Below are 21,356 nucleotides of genomic sequence, written 5' to 3'. Positions count from 1 at the left end.
GTTTCTAGTTGCCTACTTTTAGTATTTCTGAAAATCTCTTCAGAACTTATTCTGTTTTTTTTTTAATTAATTAATTTATTTTTTAGATTTTTTAGTTCTTGATGAGTCGTAAGTATAGTCTTGATTTGCTTTACCTCTTAGTTTGCTCCAAAGTAAAGGTTAGTTGTGGGGAGGGGAGGTCAACATATAGAAAAAATGACCATGTAAGTTGAGTGCAGTATTAATACGTGGATGCACTGTTCAACGCCTTAATAATGAGTTAAATGTGTCCTGCCTATGTCTGCCTATGTTACAATGCCTAGGTGGCATTGTCAGGGATAGTGAAATTCTTTTGTTTCCCCTATGTGGGAGAGATGGATAAATAATTTATTCAGAGCTCTCTCTCTTTCTCTCTTCTTCTTTTTTTTTTGTTTAAAGTAAACTCAACCCCCAACATCGGGTTTAGCCTGTGACCCCAAGATCAGGAGTCACATGCTATACTGACTGAACCAGCCAGGAACCCCCTATTTAGGAATCAGTTTATATTTCCTGTGACTTCTTTGCTTGATAATACTGTTATCTCTATAATATATTAATCTACTATATTTCATGGCAGACTACCATTAAAATACTATCTCTCTTGGTTTTGCAGCGTTCTCCACTCGTCTGTTTGCTGTCCTGAGATTTGAAAGTGTCATCCATGAGTTTGATCCGTGAGTACTTTTGCTTGGACTGATGTTTGCTTTGGAAAGCCTTCAGGTTCATGGGTTTCAAATTTCACATTCTAATCAGCTCTTGGTGTTGGGGATGTGCTAGGGAGCACATATATTTAGAGCAAAAAACCCTCAAGTTTTCCAAAGGAGATAATTGCTTCCTTTTGAGACATTTTTGTTGGAATTAACCTGGTAAGTCTCTTGAACTCATTAGGTGGCTAGCCTAAGAGAAGTCTGGCTGCTCAGTGTGGTCCACAGTTAGTGATACAAATTGAGGGAAAGGGGCCTGGTGTGTGTTTAAGGCTCAAAAGAAAAATCACAAGTCTTGAACTTGAGATTTATGACTTTGTTTAACAATTTGTATGATAGGAATTGGGCCCTATTGGTTAAGTTCTAAGATATTGGAGAGAATTTAAAGCCATGAGTTTGATTAGGGGTTTTAGGGGAGTATTCATTTTATTTCAAGCACTGTTTCACAGACTATTTCTAAGTCTACAACCCTGTGAGATGGAGGTGCTGTTTTCTCCTATATAAATGAGGAGACTGAGGCTGGGAGAGGCTATTGAAGGCTACATGTTTGGAAGAGTCAAGATTTGAATCTAGGTTTGTCCATCTCTAGACACTAGAGTCACTGTGTTTTATTGCCTTAAGTTTAGGCCTAATTAAACATTTGGAAATCCAGAATCCTAGGTTCTTCAAGTGTCGTTAATATTTTAAAAATAGCATCTATCAGCTTATGGAGCATTGATAAGAGTTGATTTACAAATTTGTTATTTTGTGTAGGTATTTGAAAGCATTTTGGAGGCACACAAGTACTTTCTTTGGGGCCTCTTAAATAAATTTATTTATTTTTTCTCATGAATGAGAAAATATATCCTTTTGTTTCTTGATCACCAGTCTGTTACAGCTTTTTCTCTGTAACACTGAGGTGAGATGATCAGGGAAAATGAGACTGTCTGCTTTGTAGCCAGACCTAGAAGGAACTATAAAGATTTTGTGATTTGATGCTTGCTTTTGTGGAGCAGGAAACTGAGGCCTGTCTTGTGACCACAGTCCAGACCTCTTCCCACTAATTTATACTTTCTCTGGCTTGTCCTGCCTGCCCTTAGGTAAAGAACATAGTTCTCACATATGTTGACTGCCTGCTACCTTCATCCTTGTGTTTCTCTGACAGTTAACCAAAATAACATTCATCAGCAACAAATAGAAGGATAGAAATTTCTGCCATCTGCTACTTCTGCTTACTTCAGCTGCTCAAACTTGACTGACCAAGAGGGAAACAGGGTTAGAGGGATGGGCAGGAAAGGTAGTTAGTCATCATTACCTTTAGTAATTAAAAATTCCTTTTATTTATTTATATTTTTATTTATATTTTTTCCTTTTTTTAAACTTCTTTTTACTTTTTTAATTAAATTTTTATTTGAATATAATTGGTACACAGTGTTCCATTAGTTTTAGGCGTACAGCATAGTGACTGGACAGGTTTATACATTATGGTGTGTTCAGCACAAATGTAGCTATCATCTGTCACCATAACAGTGTTATTAAAGTATCATTGAATATATTCCTTATGCCATGGCTTTTACTCTTGTGACTTATTCTATAATTGGAAGCCTATGTTTCCCATGCTTTTTCATCCATTTAGCCCATCCCCCCAACCTCTGCTCCTCTGGTAAGCATCAGTTTGTTTTCTGTTTTTACAGGTCTGATTCTGCTTTTTGTTTATTATTGTGAGGTCATATGGTATTTGTCTTTGTCATCCGGTCTTTCTTTTAGCCCAGTACCCTCTGGGTCTATCCATGTTGCTGGAAATGGCATAATCTCATCTTTTTATGGTTGTGTAATATTGCATCTGTGTATATATGTATATGTGTGTGTATATATATGCCATATCATCCTTAATCCAGTCATATATTGATGGACTCGTAGGTGGTTTCTGTATCTTGTCTACTGTAGATAATAGTGCAGTAAACATATGAGTGCATGTATCTTTTCAAATTAGTGTTGTCATTTTCTTTCTTTTTTTTTTTAAGATATTTATTTATTTGATAGAGAAACAGCGAGAGAGGTAACAGAAGCAGGGGGGATGGGAGAGGGAGAAGCAGGCTTCCCACTGAGCAGGAAGCCCAATGCGGGACTTGATCCCAGGACCCTGAGATCATGACCTGAGCCGAAGGCAGATGCTTAACACCTGAGCCACCCAGGTGCCCCTGTTTTCATTTTCTTTAGGTAAATTCTCAGTAGAGGAATTACTGGGTCATATAGTATTTCTGTTTTTAATTTTTTGAGAAAGCTCTGTACTGTTTTCCACAGTGGTTGTACCAATTTACACTCCCACCAGCAGTGCATGAGGGTTCCTTTTTCTCCATATCCTCACCATACTTGTTATTTCTTGTCTTTTTTAATTTAGCCATTTTGACAGGTGTAAGGTGGTATCTCATTGTGGTTTTGACTTGCATTTCCCTGATGAGGAGTGATGTTGACCATCTTTTCATTGTCTGTTGGTCATTCTTATTTTTATTCTCACTATATTTTTTTTAAAGATTTTATTTATTTATTTGACAGAGAGATCACAAGCAGGCAGAGAGGCAGGCAGAGAGAGAGAGAGAGGGAAGCAGGCTCCCTGCTGAGCAGAGAGCCCGATGTGGGACTCGATCTCAGGACCCTGAGATAATGACCTGAGCCGAAGGCAGCAGCTTAACCCACTGAGCCACCTAGGCGCCCCTATTCTATTTTTTTAAAAATATTTTTTTCTCTTATTCTTTTAAAATAAGAAACTTAAGAGGTTATGTACCTTGGACCTAAAGAATTGTGTCTTTCCATGTCTAACTCCAAGCATTTTATATCAAATATTCTTTTTAAATATCTTATTTTTAAGGAATCTCTACAACCAGTGGGGCTCAAACTTACAACGCTGAGATCAAGAGTCACGTGCTCACCAACTGCGCCTGACAGGCATTCCTCACATGTTTTTGTGTAATTTATATTTTTATGTTATTATGTGGTGACGTAGAGAACTATTTTAGATAACATGAGTAGGACTTGTTGTAAGTTTAAGCACTCATTAAGAAGTTTTTGTTACAGGGCGCCTGGGTGGCTCAAGTCATTAACCATCTGCCTTTGGCTTGGGTTATGATCCCAGTGTCCTAGGATCGAGCCTCATATCGGGCTCCCTGCTTGGCTGGAAGCCTGCTTCTCCCTCTCCCACTCCCCCTGTTTGTATTCCCTCTCTTGCTGTGTCTCCCTCTGGCAAATAAATTAAAAAAAAAAAAAAAGTTTGTGTTACTTAGTTGATTAAAAAAATGGTAAGGTGTGTGGGTGTTATATCAACATCTTCAGAGGTGCTGATCACTTGAAGTTGTCCTTATGTACTCCTGTGTGGCATCAAAATGTTCTTTTGTATGTTCCTGTCTCTTGGAAAGGGCCAAATTTATTGGTGCCTGCATCTCAGCTGTTTTGTGTTTGGTGCTTCAATTCTCTGACTGGTGCTTATGCCTGCTAATTGTCATGCTGGTGAAGAAGTATCCTGCTTGAGTTAGGCTCCAGTGGCAGTTCCTTCTTAGGGAAGCAGTGCGTTAGTTGAGACAAGGATAGAATTGAGGGGACTTAGGGTAATATAAAATGATTTTCATTCTTGGCATAATTTTTGGTACCAAATTGATTTTTATTAGAGTAATGGTTAAGTTTCTCAGTGGTGAAACCTGAGGAACAAAATTCTCTTCAAATTGGTACAAGTGTTTGAGTACGAAGGGGAGGAGACCCACATCATTTCTTTCTTGCCATAGATACTTTAATTATCGGACTACCCGGTTCCTGGCTGAAGAGGGATTTTATAAATTCCATAACTGGTTTGATGACCGGGCCTGGTACCCTTTGGGACGAATCATTGGAGGAACAATTTATCCAGGTGAGAGGAACAGGATTTAAAAAAAATTTTTTAAGAGAAGGCATTTCTATATTATAGAGCAGTTTCCCTTATTTTTAATATCTTCATTTTGTGACGACTGTAACTTCATTCTGATTATAGATTCCTAAAAATGGATCTTATGTATACAGGAGAACATGTCTGGGAGTTGGGGATGGCTGAATTTTCATAAATTCTGGAATTTATAGGCCTACCACAGTTTCTGTGTTAGTATTTCTGATGGTTTGTCTGGGTCTATGTTACCACTTTATTGATACTTCCGTTTTCTCTTTCTCTTTCCCTTAAGTTCATTGTCTCAAGATAACCTAATGGGTTTTCTTCTTCCTGTTACAGGCTTAATGATCACTTCTGCTGCAATCTACCATGTACTCCATTTTTTCCACATCACCATCGACATTCGGAATGTCTGTGTGTTCCTGGCCCCTCTCTTCTCTTCCTTCACCACTATCGTCACGTACCACCTTACCAAAGAGCTCAAGGTGAAGGATTTGGGGTGATAGGCTTGGGAATGAATGTTGAACCCCTCTAGTAGATGCTAGAGGGTGGGGGACCAAGGGCCAGAGAAGGGCAGGGAGCCAGAGACTAAAGACAGCTTTGGCTAGGCTGAATTACTGGGTTCACTCCAGTCCCTTCCTTAGAATATGTGGTTTCTCTGTATTAACAACTGTTTGTTCTTAGAGAGAACATTTGAAGGCCAAATGTAAATTTCTACATAAGGAAAAGAAAAACTTAAAATGTGAAAGGTGAGCTTTAGATTTCGAAGTTCTTACAACCTAAGGGAGAGGAAAAACACAGGAAGTGTTCCAAAATGGTTAATATTTCCTACTGGCAGTGCACAGTTAGCCATTATTTGTTGATTTTTTTAAACATTATTTAAAAATTATTAAACCACTGTTGTAGTAGGCTTCACAGTACTGACTCTCTATTTCTAGGTTCCAGATTGCTGATCCTGGCTTCTTGGATGCTATTCTTAGTTTGTGGCTATGGTGTCAGGGAGATACCTGAGAGGTGATAAACTAGTAGGAGGTCTTGGGACACTTGAGTTTAGTTTGGAAACCTTTTCATCTTTCTCTTTGCTGCTCTTCTTCCAAATCTGACTCTTTCAACAGATAAGTCCTTACTCGCTTTTGGAGTGATGAGTTATATTTTGTTGTTCCTCTCTTCTGAGCTCACAGATTGCTTTGTGATATTACAACTTGATTATCCAAGCTCCTGTCAGCTTTAGTCCAGATAGATGATCACCTTTTGGCTTTTTGACTAGGTAATAATTGTCTTCCTTTGATTATCCTTGCATACCTTTTAGAGGTGTGACTGTTCAGCAGTGTGCAGATATTGTTAGGGATAGTATTCATAAGCCTGGGAATACTCCAGCCAAACAGCCCATTCTGGGGCAGTGTCTGATGTCTGACAGCTTACATAATTTGTCTGTCCTTAGCAGATGTGTATTCCGTTTCAGAGAAACTGGTCTTATCATGGGGAATTGCTTGTGAAGTTTTTAGCTTTCTCGTGCTGTGAACATTTCTAGGACTTGTAGCATCACTTCTACCTTGGAAACTGTTGGACTGTTCTCTTGGCCCATTTTAAGTAGAATGGACAAGTGGATCCTCGTCTGTCAGGAGTGAATGATGTTAACTTCCTGTTACCCCTCTTTTCTTAAAGGACGCAGGGGCTGGGCTTCTTGCTGCTGCCATGATTGCTGTAGTTCCTGGATATATCTCCCGATCTGTGGCTGGCTCCTATGATAATGAAGGTAAGACTTAAAATGCTGAAGATGATCTGTTCATCTCATTATTCAGTAGATCTTGAGGAAGTGCAGTAGAATCTGAGTTCATATCTGATGTTAGCAGTAGCAAAAATGGTATCTGGATGAGAAGATTACAAATGGGAGGAAGGGACTCAGACAAATTTATAATCTCTCTTTCTGTCATTTCCTCCAGAAAGGTAGCTGGTAATTTTCCTTATGTAAGGCCTTTTGCTCTTCTCTGGAGTTATAAAAGTAGAGTTAGTTTAGTGTTGAATGTTACTAATATTTTAACATTGTAATCATTTACTTTGTTTTCTAGATAAGAGAAATGAATAATTTTTTTTAAAAGATTTTATTATTACTATACATTTTTTAAAATTTATTTTTTAAAATATTTTATTTATTTATTTATCAGAGAGAGAGAGACAGCACTCAAGCAGGCAGAATGTCAGGCAGAGGCAGAGAGAGAAGCAGGCTCCCCACTGAGCAAGGAGCCTGTTGTGGGACCCGGTCCCAGGACCCTAGGATCATGACCTGAGCTGAAGGCAGCAGCTCAACAAACTAAGCCACCCAGGTGTCCCTATTATATATTTTAAAAAATATTTTATTATTTATTTGAGAGAGTGAGAGAGAACATGAGTGGTAGGGAGGCACAGAGGAAAAGGGAGAAGCAGACTGCCTGCTGAGCATGGAGCCAGTGCTCTGGGATCATGATCAGAGCCAAAGGCAGATGCTTAATTGACTGAGCTAGTCAGGTGCCCTAAGAAATGGATAGTCTTTTTTTTTTTTTTTTAAGATTTTATTTATTTATTTAATCATGGAGAACGGACAAGCATGGGGGAGGGTCAGAGGGTGAAAGTGCCTGATGCCTGACCCTGGGATCATGACCTGAGCCGAGGCAGACCCTTAACCACCTGAGTCACCTAGGCACTGCCAGAATTAGTATTCTTTTCTTTTCTTTTTTTTTTTTATTTTTAAAGATTTTATTTATTTATTTGACAGAGATCACAAGTAGTCAGAGAGGCAGGCAGAGAGAGAGAGAGGAGGAAGCAGGCTCCCTGCTGAGCAGAGAGCCCGATGCGGGGCTCGATCCCAGGACCCTAAGACCATGACCTGAGCCGAAGGCAGAGGCTTTATCCACTGAGCCCCCCAGGCCCCCCAGAATAGTATTATTAAACATTGTGCCAGTATGGCCTTTTATTGAATTGTTACTCTGTTTTTTCTGCAGGAATTGCCATCTTTTGCATGCTACTCACCTACTACATGTGGATCAAAGCAGTAAAGACTGGTTCCATCTATTGGGCGGCCAAATGTGCCCTTGCTTATTTCTACATGGTAACTTTTCACTCCTTTCTTCCATGAGTGTCTCTGTTGGGATCAACTGATAGAAACTGGAAATAGCTCTTGGGCTTTGAGACCATGAATTGGAGGCTAGAAGTCTTTATTGTCTCTTGTGTCCCTAGAAAGCCCAGTCCAAGGCAGGTGTGGATATCCGTCTATTGTGTAATAGCAAGGCAGAGATAATGTTTTAATTTTTAAAGTTTTCCAGATATCATATGTCCTATGGGTACATATTGGTTATATTTTTTCCTGTTCAGTCTTATGTGTTCACTTTGACTTCTCTTAACTGCTTCTACTTGCTATGAATCCTTAAATCCTCCCTATAACATTATAATCGATTGCATCTGGATTAACCCTGAGGGTTCTGTACTACTTTTGTGATCATGATGGCAGGAGATATAGAGAATAGGGGATTGAGTTACAGTAATAGGTATGAATTTGATTTTCCTATTTAAAGAAGTCAGTTATTTAAGCTCTTTAAGCCACTTGGCATAAATGAAGATTGTAAAGAGATGTTCTTTGTAAGGTCACAGGTAATACCCGAAGTTATAGTGGGGTCTGAGGAGGAGTACTGAGAGGAACTGTTCTTTTTTATTCTGTCATAGGTCTCTTCATGGGGAGGTTATGTGTTCTTGATCAACTTGATTCCTCTTCATGTACTGGTGCTGATGCTCACAGGACGTTTCTCCCATCGGATCTATGTGGCCTACTGTACTGTTTACTGCCTGGGCACCATTCTTTCCATGCAGATCTCCTTTGTGGGTTTTCAGGTGAGCCCTAGACTGAGTAGAGTTTTTTTTTTTTTTTTTTTTAAAGATTTTATTTATTTATTTGACAGACAGAAATCGCAAGTAGGTAGAGAGGCAGGCAGAGAGGGAGGAGGAAGTAGGCTCCCTGCTGAGCAGAAAGACCGATGCGGGGCTCTATCCCAGAACCTTGAGATCATGACCTGAGCCGAAGGCAGAGGCTTTAACCCACTGAGCCACCCAGGTGCCCAAGTAGAGTTTTATCTTCTTCTGTGTTCTCTAAACAGCTCCAACTAGCTTAATTTATCTTGGATTCTGATGAAGAGAGTAAGACTTACTCATAGTCTAACGTGGGACTGTCGTGTTAATTGAAGCAACAGAATCATTGGTCATTAAAGTCTGCTTCCAGGGTGCGTTAAGATTTGTTGCATAAAGTTAGAATTGAATGACTTTTAATTTGGCTTAGGTTTGTTGGAGGAGAGACATTTTGAGCTGAGTTGATGTAAATGCAAAGTTATTTCCAGTCCTTTTTAATGTTGATGAGTCCCTGTATTAGTAATGATCCTTGAACTTCTTGATGGGGCCTGTGTGAAAGTCCTTTAGGAAGCAGAACACAAACGTTTAAACCACATTACTCATAGTGTTAAGACACAACTGTGAAACCAAAGAATTAAGTGGTTTGTTTGATTTCTCATGTAAAATTCTGATAGAAATGGGACTCTTATTCAGAGGTCAGCAGTGTTTCCTTACTGATCACCTGCTGTATGCAGTTTGCTAATCAGTGAAATATAAAAATTAAAAATACAGTCCTGGTCCTTAAGGGAGTTATAGTCTTACAGGGAAGGAAAACCAGGCAGATGTCTATATTCGGTAATATAACAATTCTGGAAATGTATTTCCTGGACCAGCACTGTCTAGGAACTTGTTAGAAATGCAAATTCTGGGGGCAGCTGGCTGACTCAGTAGAGCATGCCGCTTGAAGATCTTGGGATTGTGAGTTTGAGCCCCATGTTGGGTATAGAGATTACAAAAAATAATAATAAAAATTTCAGTATTCTGAAGAAGCAAATTAACTCCAAATTTTTTATTAAAAAAATATAAATTCTGAGGTTGCATCAGAGACCCCCTGAATCAAACTCTAGGTGAGGACTCCACAGTCTGTCTTAACACTCTCGTCTTTGCTTTCCCCATGGTTATGGTGCTCACTAGTTTGAGAACCATTGATCTAAGCAAAGAAAGAATTAGTAAGTAATGGAAGAGATCTAAAGTGCATTGAACATAGAGGGGAATAATGGATTTCAGTTTGGCAGATCAGGCGAAGTGGTATTTGCATTGGGCCTTGAGTGATGAGAATTTCTGTGGACGCAAATTGTGGAAAAATGAGAAAATTGCTATCTAGGCTAAAGAAATAGCCCGAGCAAAGGCCAGAGGTATGATAATGATAATGTATGGCATTTTTTGGAGGACCCCAAGTACTCCTTGGAAAATGCGGTGGGCGAATTAGACCCTTCCCTCCATTGGCTAAATCCTCTGAGCCTCAGAACTCATTTGACCCTTTGTTTGGTCCAAACTAGGTCAGGATAATTCAGGTCTAGGCTGGATCCAGTGCTTTTCAGCATTGTCACATACATGCTTTTACCTACAGCCTGTCCTTTCATCAGAGCACATGGCGGCCTTTGGGGTCTTTGGTCTCTGCCAGATCCATGCCTTCGTGGATTATCTGCGCAGCAAGTTGAATCCACAGCAGTTTGAAGTTCTTTTCCGAAGTGTCATCTCTCTGGTAGGCTTTGTCCTTCTCACCGTGGGAGCTCTCCTCATGCTGACAGGTAGGGAAGGCTCACAGCTTGTGTGAATGGGTATGGAACATGTAAACTTCAAAAATATAGGTTATTTCTTGACCACAGAAAGAGTCATTCTTTTCCTCCCAAGATTATAAAGTTCTGCTTCTTCACATTCAGTCCACTTGTCACCCCAGTGTTTGGATTCTGTGTAGAATGTCTTGTTAGAGTAGCCCTTAATGTCAGAAACACACTTGGTGAAAGGACTGTATCTCACCTTGCTAGTTTTTCTCCTCTTTTTTTTTTTTTTTTTTTCTTTCTTCTTGGTAGGGTGGGAAAAATCAGTACCGCTGGCCATATCCTACAAACATGGCCTTGTCTAATCCCATAGGCACTAACCCATGGCTGTTTAGCATGCCACGTTTTCCTCACTTCTTAGTTGATCTGATACTGCCCATGTCTCTATGTATTGTCTACTTTGGAGCAGCACTGGAGGATGGAGCTGACTTAGTTTATAGAGTTGGCCATGGTTGCCAAATTTGACCTAAAACCCTTGGAGAATGCACTTTTGCCTCCCATCTCTGAGTTCATGTACAGCCAGATTTTACTTTGCTAGCTGTGCTGACAAAAAGTACTCTCAACTTTGAAAGAAAGGATGGAATGATATTCTCAAAGTAATGATGGCATTTTAACAAAAACCTAATCCTTCTCTGTCTCAGAGACGCTTATTAAAATGGAAAATTGTGGTTAGTTAGGATCAGAGGTTATTTTGTTTCAGGAATGATTGTGAAACGTTTGTTGCTTCTTTGCTGCCAGGAAAAATATCTCCCTGGACGGGGCGTTTCTACTCACTGCTGGATCCTTCTTATGCTAAGAACAACATCCCCATCATTGCTTCTGTGTCTGAACACCAGCCCACGACCTGGTCCTCGTACTATTTTGATCTTCAGCTTCTGGTCTTCATGTTTCCAGGTTTGTCTGCCTTGTTCTGAGGTGGCCTTCTTTTGTAAGAAACACCATTTGAGGGCACCTGGGTGGTTCAGTGGGTTAAAGCCTCTGCCTTCAGCTCAGGTCATGATCCCAGGGTCCTGGGATTGAGCCCCACATTGGGCTCTCTGCTCCGCAGGGAGCCTGCTTCCCCCTCTCTCTGTCTGCCTGTCTGCCTACTTGTGATCTCTCTCTCTCTGTCAAATAAATAAATAAAATCTTTAAAAAAAAAAAAGATCATTTGATTTAAATAAGTAAATTACCCCCATCCTTATGTTTTGTTGTTTCTGTTCTTTCCCCTTTACCCTATGCCATGCAAAGGATGGCTAAGCATTTTTCTAATATTTGAGGCAGAGTAGAAGTCAGAAGTTGAACAGTTAGAGATGCTGGCAAGTTCAGAGCCTTATAGTTTTCTGTTCATTTGTGTTATAAGTTAAAATTCAGCTTGCATTTGGATTCAGGTTTTGGTTTTGGTTTTTGAGTACTTTCAGTGTACCTCTCTCTCTCATCCCCTATCCATGATTCTTCTCTGTTTATTCCTTAGCAGTATTGAAGTTTGAGAATAGGCGTGGCTGATAGTAAAGACTCAGCTACTTACGTTCTAGCCAATCCAGATACGTTTTTGGATTTACTAGAGGTGGGGTGCTTCCTCCTTTTTTTTTTTTTTTTTTTAAAGTAATGTAACTTCTAATTTTTTTCTTATGAAATTAAGTTGTCTCTTGTAAAAAATATAGACAAGTTGAAAAACATAAACATTTCAGTTTTCTTCACATTCCTATTGCTACTGTTAACATTTTGATATATATTGATCCAGTTATTTATTTATTTTAGGGTTTTTTTTGTTTGTTTTTCTGCAAGATTTTATTTGAGAGAGAGTGAGAGAGAGAGCACAAGTGAGGTGAGGGGCAAAGAGAGAAGCAGACTCCCGGCGGAGCAGGGAGTGTTATGCAAGGCTTGATCCTGGGACCCTGGGATCATGACCATAACTGATTGAGTTGTCCAGGCACCCCTTAGTTATTTTTTTTATTAATTTTTTTTTTTTTGTAATCTCTGCACACAGCATGGGGCTCAAACTCATGACCCTGAGATCCAGTGTCACATGCTCTTCTGACTGAGCCAGCCAGGCCCCCTCATCCAGTTAATTTATTGAATAAAAATGAGATGATGAAGTTTCTCCCCAATTTTTTTCATTTTATAAAGATTCATATTTTCTGTTATTGAGTATTATTTTAGAGTTATGATATTTAAATATATTATTTGTTTTTACAAGTACAGAGATAAGTAAGAGGGCAAATGGTCCATAATATCTTGCAGCAATACTTTAATTGATGTATTATATTCTCTTACATAAATATACTATAAAAATTAGATCTTTCGGGGCGCCTGGGTGGCTCAGTGGGTTAAAGCCTCTGCCTTCCGCTCAGGTCATGATCCCAGGGTTTTGGGATTGAGCCCCGCATCAGGCTCTCTGCTCAGCAGGGAGCCTGTTTCCCCCTCTCTGTCTGCCTGCCTCTCTGCCTACTTGTGATCTCTGTCAAATGAGTAAATAAAATATATATATATATATATATTTTTTTTTTTTTAAAGATTTTATTTATCCATTTGACAGAGAGAAGTCACAAGTAGATGGAGAGGCAGGCAGAGAGAGAGAGGGAAGCAGGCTCCCCGCCGAGCAGAGAGCCCGATGCGGGACTCGATCCCAGGACCCCGAGATCATGACCTGAGCCGAAGGCAGCGGCTTAACCCACTGAGCCACCCAGGCGCCCCGAGTAAATAAAATATTAAAAAAAAAATTAGATCTTTTATGTTGGATATAGGTGTTTTCTGACTTTTTGGTATTTTAAAGAGTTCTGTAGTAAACATCCTTGCATGAGTCTATGATTATTTATTGTAGCTGCTTATTACTTCTTTTTATTTTTACTTTTGCAGTTGGTCTCTATTACTGCTTTAGCAACCTATCTGATGCCCGGATTTTCATCATCATGTATGGTGTGACCAGCATGTACTTTTCGGCTGTCATGGTGAGGAATGCCCTCAGTCATAACATCCCTGCCTCTGACTCTGAGGGGCATGGCAGGATTCAGAATGTACTGATGAGTGTGCATGTGTTTCCCTTGGAGCATTTGAGGGGTTGAGTTGTAAAGCTGCTCACTGTTGCTGCTCCTTCTCAAGGGTGTATAACGGACTGATACATTCTGGTTATGGGGCCCGGCATTCTTGGCTTCATAACCTTGTGTCAGGAAGGGGTACATACACTCTGTTGAAGAAAGTGACTGTGGGCAGGTTTCTTCCCCTTTCTTTCTGTGTGTCTTAGGAAAAGAGTTGATATTTTCCCCTTAAAGCCTTGGGAAGATTGTCAAGTGTTAGACTGTTGAAAGCGTAGAGATTTTATATATTGTTGTAAAACAGTGCTTCTTAAACCATAGTTAAATACATTCTTTAACATACCATTATTTGGGACACATATACATATATAACTGAAAACAGTTTAAGAAATACATTCTTCTACTGTAGATATATCAAGTATTTTCTCATATTTTTTTCTTGAGAAATCATGTTTGTTGAAAACCACTGAACTGGTGTCATGATAGGTTGAAATCTGTAATTTGTAAAACTCTGATTAGACTGTTTTTGTTTGCTTCCTGTCTCTTACAGGTGCGTCTTATGCTAGTGTTGGCACCTGTTATGTGCATTCTTTCTGGCATTGGAGTCTCCCAAGTGCTGTCCACTTACATGAAGAATTTGGATATAAGTCGTCCAGACAAGAAGAGCAAGAAGCAACAGGATTCCACTTACCCTATTAAGAATGAAGTGAGAATTAAGCAACACTAAGAACAGGCTTGGGAAATTCTGTGTGTGTGTGTGTGTGTGTATTTTTAGGGTGTGGGAATATTATCATAGTAGTCAGAGTGGACTTGTATAGCCCCTGACTTGTTTTGCTTCATCTCATCTATATTGTGTGTAAGAAGCTGTTCTGAGTTGTTTAAATCTAATTTGCTTTACAACACAATTCTTCCTTGTTTAGGTGGCAAGTGGGATGATACTAGTCATGGCTTTCTTTCTTATTACCTACACCTTTCATTCAACCTGGGTGACCAGTGAGGCCTACTCTTCTCCCTCCATTGTGCTGTCTGCCCGTGGTGGGGATGGCAGTAGGATCATCTTTGATGACTTTCGAGAAGCTTACTATTGGCTTCGTCACAATACTCCAGAGGTAAAAATTTGGGAGGAGTTGGATTGAGGGGTATGGGGAAGTGGGAGACATTTACCGTGATAGTGAATTGTATAGCTTTTAGATGGGTAGAAAACCTGGAGAAATTTGAACTATAGAACCCGGGTGTTGAATGAGCCCTGATGGTCAGCCTCCATTCAATTCAGGACTTTTTCAGTATCCTTACTGGTGTAATCATCTACACTTTGACAGCGAGGTGATTTTATCATGAGGCAGACCACCCTAATTGTAAAAGAAATCAGAAAATAGAAGCAAGAAAAAAAGATAACAAATTTTGCATAAAGTCATCACCTGATGATAAGCACTTTTAACATTTTTGTTTATACCTTTTGAGAATCTGAAGTGGTTTTCTTTGCAAAGCTATTGGAAATAACCCTTCTGAGTTAGACTGTTAATCAAAGCTGTAAGAATTTTTAAACTCTTGCCCATTATATTCTGTGGCTTATATTCCCCCCCATTCTGATATTAACTACTTTTTGTGTATTGTTAAAGATCATTTATTTAATGTAATTACCTCATGACACCAGATTATTTGGAAATATTACACCGTCCCCTATACCTTCCATCCTATTATGCTTGTTTATATAAGGTGATCTGAGATGAAAGTATTGGGAATGTTGGATTATATAATTTGCCCTGAGATTTCATGATTATATTATAAATGTAGGACCAAGTGCCAAGATTTATTTTCTGGCTAGGCATTGCTTCACTTACTATCAGATGCCCTTCCAGGTCTTTTCTTGTATTTGATATTTGGAGGCAGCAAGCTTATTTTCATTTCCCATTCTTTTCTCAGGATGCGAAGGTCATGTCATGGTGGGATTATGGCTACCAAATTACGGCTATGGCGAATCGGACAATTTTAGTAGACAATAACACATGGAATAATACCCATATCTCTCGAGTAGGGCAGGTAAGATGAAGGAATCATTTGAGTGTTTGGCGCACAGGGTCTAGTTGGGAATATTTCTCTCTGAGGGATTATATGACTTGGAATTCTGCTCTGAGAAATGTGCATCTATTTTGCTAGGCAATGGCATCCACAGAAGAAAAAGCCTATGAGATCATGAGGGAGCTTGATGTTAGCTATGTGCTAGTCATTTTTGGAGGCCTTACTGGATATTCCTCTGATGGTATGTACTTGATTCTATTTCTAACTACAGGTCATAGATTCTAAGAAAACTAGATGAATCTCCAGTTTTTCTGTTTGTTTTGTTTTGTTTTACTAATATCAACATATTGGTTGGGGAAGTTCCTAAGTATAGCTTTAGGGTTTATATGTTTTGTTTGTTTGTTTGTTTGTTTTCAATAAGTAAGAGGTAAAAGTAAAATTTCTCATATAGGTATGGCATTGTCTAAAGACCTAGGAATAGTTCCACAACCAGTAAACAAAGAACATAAAGCTTAATTAGCTGAACCTTTGTGGTGTTCATTTCATTGTCTGTTATAAATCTAATAAACAAAAAGTAATAGCAAAGCAAAATACAGTGTTAAAAAAAAAAGAACATAAGGCATCTGACAATGAACTTACGAATTAGCATTTTTAATGGGTTTAAGCCATAGATTTCGTATGCCAGCTTAAAATGTTTCATATTTATGTGTGTGTGTGTGTGAGTGTGTGTGTGTGTGTATGGCATATATTACTGTGTTCTCTATGGTTAATAGTAAAACCATATTTTTAGAAGATTTGTCAAAGTGTGGTTCTCTCCCTTAAAACAACTTAAACTAAAGCAATACCTTATTTTAATACTTGAAAGTGTTCAACACTTTTTAAGGTTTATAATGAAAAGTGGTAGCTACTACTCAGTCCCCAAACCTATACTCCCTATGATATCAGTTTCCAGAGGCAATGATTTCTTCAGTTGTTTCTTCTTGTACTCATGTTCCTATTTCTAAAAATATTCATGTTCCTCTATTCATTGATTATTTTAGATATGCTGTATCCACTTAGAATTTTAGAGAAGAAATTTCCTTCTTTTTATTAGTCCCATTTCTTCCTTTTCCACTAGATTCTTCTTTGTGGGGTCAATTTTTAATTTCTGGTTAAATCCAGATAAAGGATTTTCAAAATTTGACTATGTAAACACTCATTGCGGGGTCAACCATACCATGGTTACATTCTTACCTAAAAGAATGCATTTTGTTTTCCTGCGTTTAATAACTACCTCATATTTTTAATCTTAATTTTCTTTGAATACTGCTTCTTAGAGATGTTTAAATTTTAGATTATATGTCTCTATATATACTACATATAAAGTGCCAAGTATAACGTTTAAAGACTGATCTCCATGTGTGTTTTGTTTAAGCACAGGAAGAATGATGATAGCAGGGACATGTGTCCACAGACTTGAACTTCAACAATTGTACCAGGGGGTGCCTGGGTGGCTCAGTGGGTTAAGCTGCTGCCTTTGGCTCAGGTCATGATCTCAGGGTCTTGAGATCGAGTCCCATATCAGGCTCTCTGCTCAGCAGGGAGCCTGCTTCCTCCTCTCTCTCTGCCTGTCTCTCTGCCTGCTTGTGATCTCTGTCTGTCAAATAAATAAATAAAATCTTTAAAAAAAAAAAAAAAAAAAAAAAACAATTGTACCAGAACTGTTTGGGTGTAATCATTTATAGGGTTTTTAATAAACACAGTATAGCCAAATACTACATAAAATATTTGTATATGTATATATGTATTTTTATATATGTGAACGTATACATTATATGTGGTAGAAAGAGGTAATTTCTCAAAATCTTAGCACTAACCACTGTTAAATAACTGCTTTCAGTCAGTCAACCTTTTATTGCCTACAGAGTTGCACGGAAGTATGTTTAATGATGGCAGAAAAATGAATGTCATTATTTGGATTATATTGTAAATTTTTTCTCTGAAAATAAGGGAAGTAGCACATGAGACACTTGACAAAGTGGAAAGAAAGTGCTAAGATGAAGAGGTTTCAATTATACAGATTTTATTTATTTATTTAAAAAAGATTTATTTATTTGTTAGAGAGAGAGAGAGTGAGCAAGCGAGCACAGGCAGACAGAGTGGCAGCAGAGGCAGATGGAGAAGCAGGCTCCCTGCCAAGCTAGGAGCCTGATGTGGGGCTCTATCCCAGGATGCTGGGATCATGACCTGAGCCGAAAGCAGCCGCTTAACCGACTGAGCCACCCAGGCGTCCCCAATTATCCAAATTTTAAAGTGAATTTCACATTGAACATTTAAAAAATATGCAGATATTGTAAATATATAGCATGATCAGTTTTCACAAGGGAAACATATCCATGTAACTAGCGCCCAGATCAAGAAACAGAACATTACTCATGTCCTAGAATTCTTCTTCATATATCATGCATCTGTCTATCCCCACTGTCCAGTCTTAAGGGTGACCACTATCTTGGTTTCTAATGCCATTTGTTCGTTTTTTAAACAGATTTATTGAAGCATTTTAACATATTATACACTGCATATATTTAAATCTGTAATTTGGTAAGTTTTGACAAATATATATATATTTGGGTAGTTTTGCCTGTTTTTGAACTTTGTAAATGGGGTAGTACAGTATATACTCTTTGTTTCTGGCTCTTTTGGTCAGTGTTGTGTTTGTAAGTTTCATTCATGTTGCAGGTCATAATAATTTTTTAATTCTCAGGGCTCAGTTAATTCTCAACTAATTGAGTGGCTCAGTTGGCCTTTTGCTTAGGTCATGATCCTGGAATCCTGGGATTGAGTCCCGAATTGGGCTCTGTGCTCGGCAGGGAGTCTGCTGCTCCCTCTGCCCTTCATCCCGCTCTCTCTCATTCTCTCTCAAGTAAATAAATAAGATCTTTTATTTTTTTATTTTTATTTTTTTTAAGATTTTATTTATTTATTTGACAGAGATCACAAATTGGCAGAGAGGCAGGCAGAGAGAAAGGAAGGGAAGCAGGCTTCCCACCAGGCAGAGAGCCTGATGTGGGGCTTGATTCCAGAATCCTGGGATCATGACCTGAGCCGAAGGCAGAGGCTTTAACCCACTGAGCCACCCAGGCGTCCCAATAAATAAGATCTTCTAAAAAAAAATTCTTAATTCTCATTCCTGTGAGTATTCTATTGTGCGAGTATAGCATAATATATGCATTTTACTTTTTATTTTTATATTTATTTATTTTTAAAAGATTTTATTTATTTATTTGACAGAGATCATAAGTAGGCAGAGAGGCAGGCAGAGAGAGAAAGAGGAAGGGAAGCAGACTCCTGCTGAGCAGAGAGCCCGATGTGGAGCTTGATCCCAGGACCCTGAGACCATGACCCGAGCAGAAGGCAGAGGCTTAACCCACTGAGCCACCAGGCGCCCCTACTTTTTATTTTTTTATTATTTAATTATTTATTTTTTAAAGATTTTATTTATTTATTTGACAGACAGAGATTACAAGTAGGCAAGAGAGCCAGGCAGGAAGAGAGAGGAGGAAGCAGGCTCCCCGCTGAGCAGAGAGCCCGATGTGGGGCTCGATCCCAGGATCCTGGCATCATGATCTGAGCTGAAGGCAGAGGCTTTAACCCACTGAGCCACCAAGGCGCCCCATCTACTTTTTATTTTTTAAAAAGAACTTATTTATTTGAGAGAGTGTGCACGTGTGTGTGCACAAGGGAGTGGGGGCAGAAGCAGAGGGTGAAGGAGACTCCCCAGTGATTAAGGAGCCCAGTACTGGACTCCATCCTGGGATGCTGGGTTTACGACCTGAGCCAAAGGCAGATGCTTAACTAATCGAGCCAAGTGCCCCAATGCATGCATTATAGTGTTGATGGGTTCAGTTTGACACTGTCACAAATGATGCTCTTAATGAACATTATAGTGCTTGCCTTCTGGTGATAATAAAGAATGGAATTGCTAGTTGAGAAGGAATGTATGTTTTCAGCTTTAATAGGTACTGGCAAAGAGATTTTTAAAATGGTAGTACCAATTTATATTCCTACCAACAGTGTCTGAAATTCTTGGTTGCTTTGCATTCTTACCGAACACTCAATATTACAAGTAAATCTTTTTCATTTGTGCCTGTATGTGATGGTAATACTGATGTTTTAATGAAGATGGAGAAACTTTTCCTTCATATCACTTGGTTATGAGGACTATAAAAATGTGATGATCGGAGATTTAGTTAGGTCAAATTGATGCATAATTGTGAGAATGATAGCATTGTTTAAGTTTATGTAAAGAAAGACTCAGAAAGAAAACTTTAACAGAGAAAAGCTTTCTGTGGACGTTGTGCTATATTTTTGAATTGTTGAAAGAGTAGTGATTTGACAATTTCTCTGATCTATATATGTAAGCTAGACTTAAAAAAAATTAGATAAAAAAGAACACTGTCTTTATCTACATTTGTGAAAATATTCATGTGAAAATCATGAAAGAATTACTGTTTTATTTTCTCATACTGAATTTATTTCTCAAGCTCAAATTATTGAGCTGCATTAGTTAGAATTCTGAAAAACTCAAGAGCTATTGTATGATGAAAAGGAGTGAAGGAATGAACCCCAAATCCAAAGATTGTTGCTATTATTTACATGGTAATAACATTCCAGCTCATGCCTTCCGTGAGGACTTTTTAACTTTTTTTTTTTTTAAGGATTTTATATATTTATTTGACAGACAGAGATCACTGGTAGGTAGAGAGGTGGGCAGAGAGAGGAGGAAGCAGGCTCCCTGCTGGACTTGGAATCGTGACCCGAGCGGAAGGCAGAGGCTTTAGCCCACTGAGCCACCCAGGCGCCCCAGTAAAGTGTTTTTTTAAAAAGCATACAAAACTTGGGCCCTGAAGATGATTCTAAAATGTTTTGAGCATTTTTAAAAAAAGATTTTATTCATCTATTTGAGAGAGAGAGACAGTGAGAGCACAAGCAGGAGGGGCAGAGGGAGACAAACAAGCAGACTCCGGCTGAGCAGGAAGCCCCAGTCTCAGGACTCTGAGATCATGCCAGCCAAGTTAAATGCTTAACTAACTGAGCCACCCAGGCACCCCTCTTTGGAGCATTTTTATGCTATGTGATACCAGTTCCAAAAACAACATTTTCTAAAGGGATTAACAGGCATTTGGGTATAAAAATTATATTGCATTTATTTGTTTTTTTTTTAATTTTATTTATTCATTTGAGAGAGAGCGAAAGAGAGCACAAGCAGGGGAACGGCAGAGGGTGAAGAAGAAGCAGGCTCCCCACTGAGCAAGGAGCCTGATGTAGGGCTTGATCACAGGACCCTGGGATCATGACCTGAGCCAAAGGCAGACACTTAACGACTGAGCCACCCACGCATGCCTAAGTTTTTTTTTCCTTGTGATGAGAATTTTTAAAATCTCTTAGCAACTTCAAATATATAATGCAGTATTCTTTTTTTTTTTTAAAGATTTTATTTATTTATTTGACAGAGAGAGATCACAAGTAGGCAGAGAGGCAGGCAGAGAGAGAGAGAGGAGGAAGCAGGCTCCCCGCTGAGCAGAGTGCCCTGAGATCATGACCTGAGCCGAAGGCAGCGGCTTAACCCACTGAGCCACCCAGGCGCCGCTATAATGCAGTATTCTTAACTATAATCATCATGTTGTATATTATATGCCTTGAACTTACTAATCTTATAACTAGAAGTTTATCACCTTTGACCACCTTCAACCGGTTTCCCCTACCCCCCTCCCTGCCCACAGCCTGTGGAAACCACAATTCTGGTTTCTGTTTCTGAGTTTGTTTTTTTTAAATTCCACGTATAAATGAGATCATACAGTATTTGTCTTTTGCTATTTGATTATTTCACTTAGCATAATGCTCTCAAGACCCATCCACATGTTGCAAATGGCTGGATTTCTTTTTTATTTTTTTTCTATGGCTGAATGGTATTCCATGTTACATATGTGAGGTAAATTTATATTGTAGTTGTATTTTTAATTTTTGAAGAACCTGTGTA

General features: G+C 38.9%; 1 protein-coding gene across 2 annotated transcripts in view; it reads left to right on the top strand.

Annotated features, from left to right (window-relative positions):
• Window positions 1–21,356, top strand: part of STT3A (STT3 oligosaccharyltransferase complex catalytic subunit A) — a 29,020-nt gene that overhangs the window by 2,802 nt on the left and 4,862 nt on the right. Inside the window, exons 3-16 of one of the 2 annotated variants that reach the window (XM_045080378.1) lie at window positions 632–692; window positions 4,478–4,599; window positions 4,951–5,096; window positions 6,277–6,367; window positions 7,590–7,696; window positions 8,308–8,472; window positions 10,094–10,274; window positions 11,043–11,198; window positions 13,143–13,234; window positions 13,869–14,024; window positions 14,239–14,427; window positions 15,242–15,358; window positions 15,476–15,578; window positions 16,757–16,884. In XM_045080378.1, the coding sequence (XP_044936313.1) occupies window positions 632–692; window positions 4,478–4,599; window positions 4,951–5,096; window positions 6,277–6,367; window positions 7,590–7,696; window positions 8,308–8,472; window positions 10,094–10,274; window positions 11,043–11,198; window positions 13,143–13,234; window positions 13,869–14,024; window positions 14,239–14,427; window positions 15,242–15,358; window positions 15,476–15,578; window positions 16,757–16,869 (1,799 nt within the window). In that variant the 3' untranslated portion in view covers window positions 16,870–16,884. Of the gene's footprint in view, window positions 1–631; window positions 693–4,477; window positions 4,600–4,950; window positions 5,097–6,276; window positions 6,368–7,589; window positions 7,697–8,307; window positions 8,473–10,093; window positions 10,275–11,042; window positions 11,199–13,142; window positions 13,235–13,868; window positions 14,025–14,238; window positions 14,428–15,241; window positions 15,359–15,475; window positions 15,579–16,756; window positions 16,885–21,356 lie in introns of those variants that run through there. The other variant, XM_004750183.3, reaches the window with a different exon arrangement.

The sequence above is a fragment of the Mustela putorius genome, unplaced genomic scaffold (assembly GCF_011764305.1).
Source record: "Mustela putorius furo isolate JIRA1106 unplaced genomic scaffold, ASM1176430v1.1 tig00000460_pilon_pilon_pilon, whole genome shotgun sequence".
Classification (NCBI taxonomy): Eukaryota; Metazoa; Chordata; class Mammalia; order Carnivora; family Mustelidae; genus Mustela; species Mustela putorius.
Note: the sequence above shows the minus strand (reverse complement) of the source record. Positions and strands in the feature narration are given on the sequence as shown.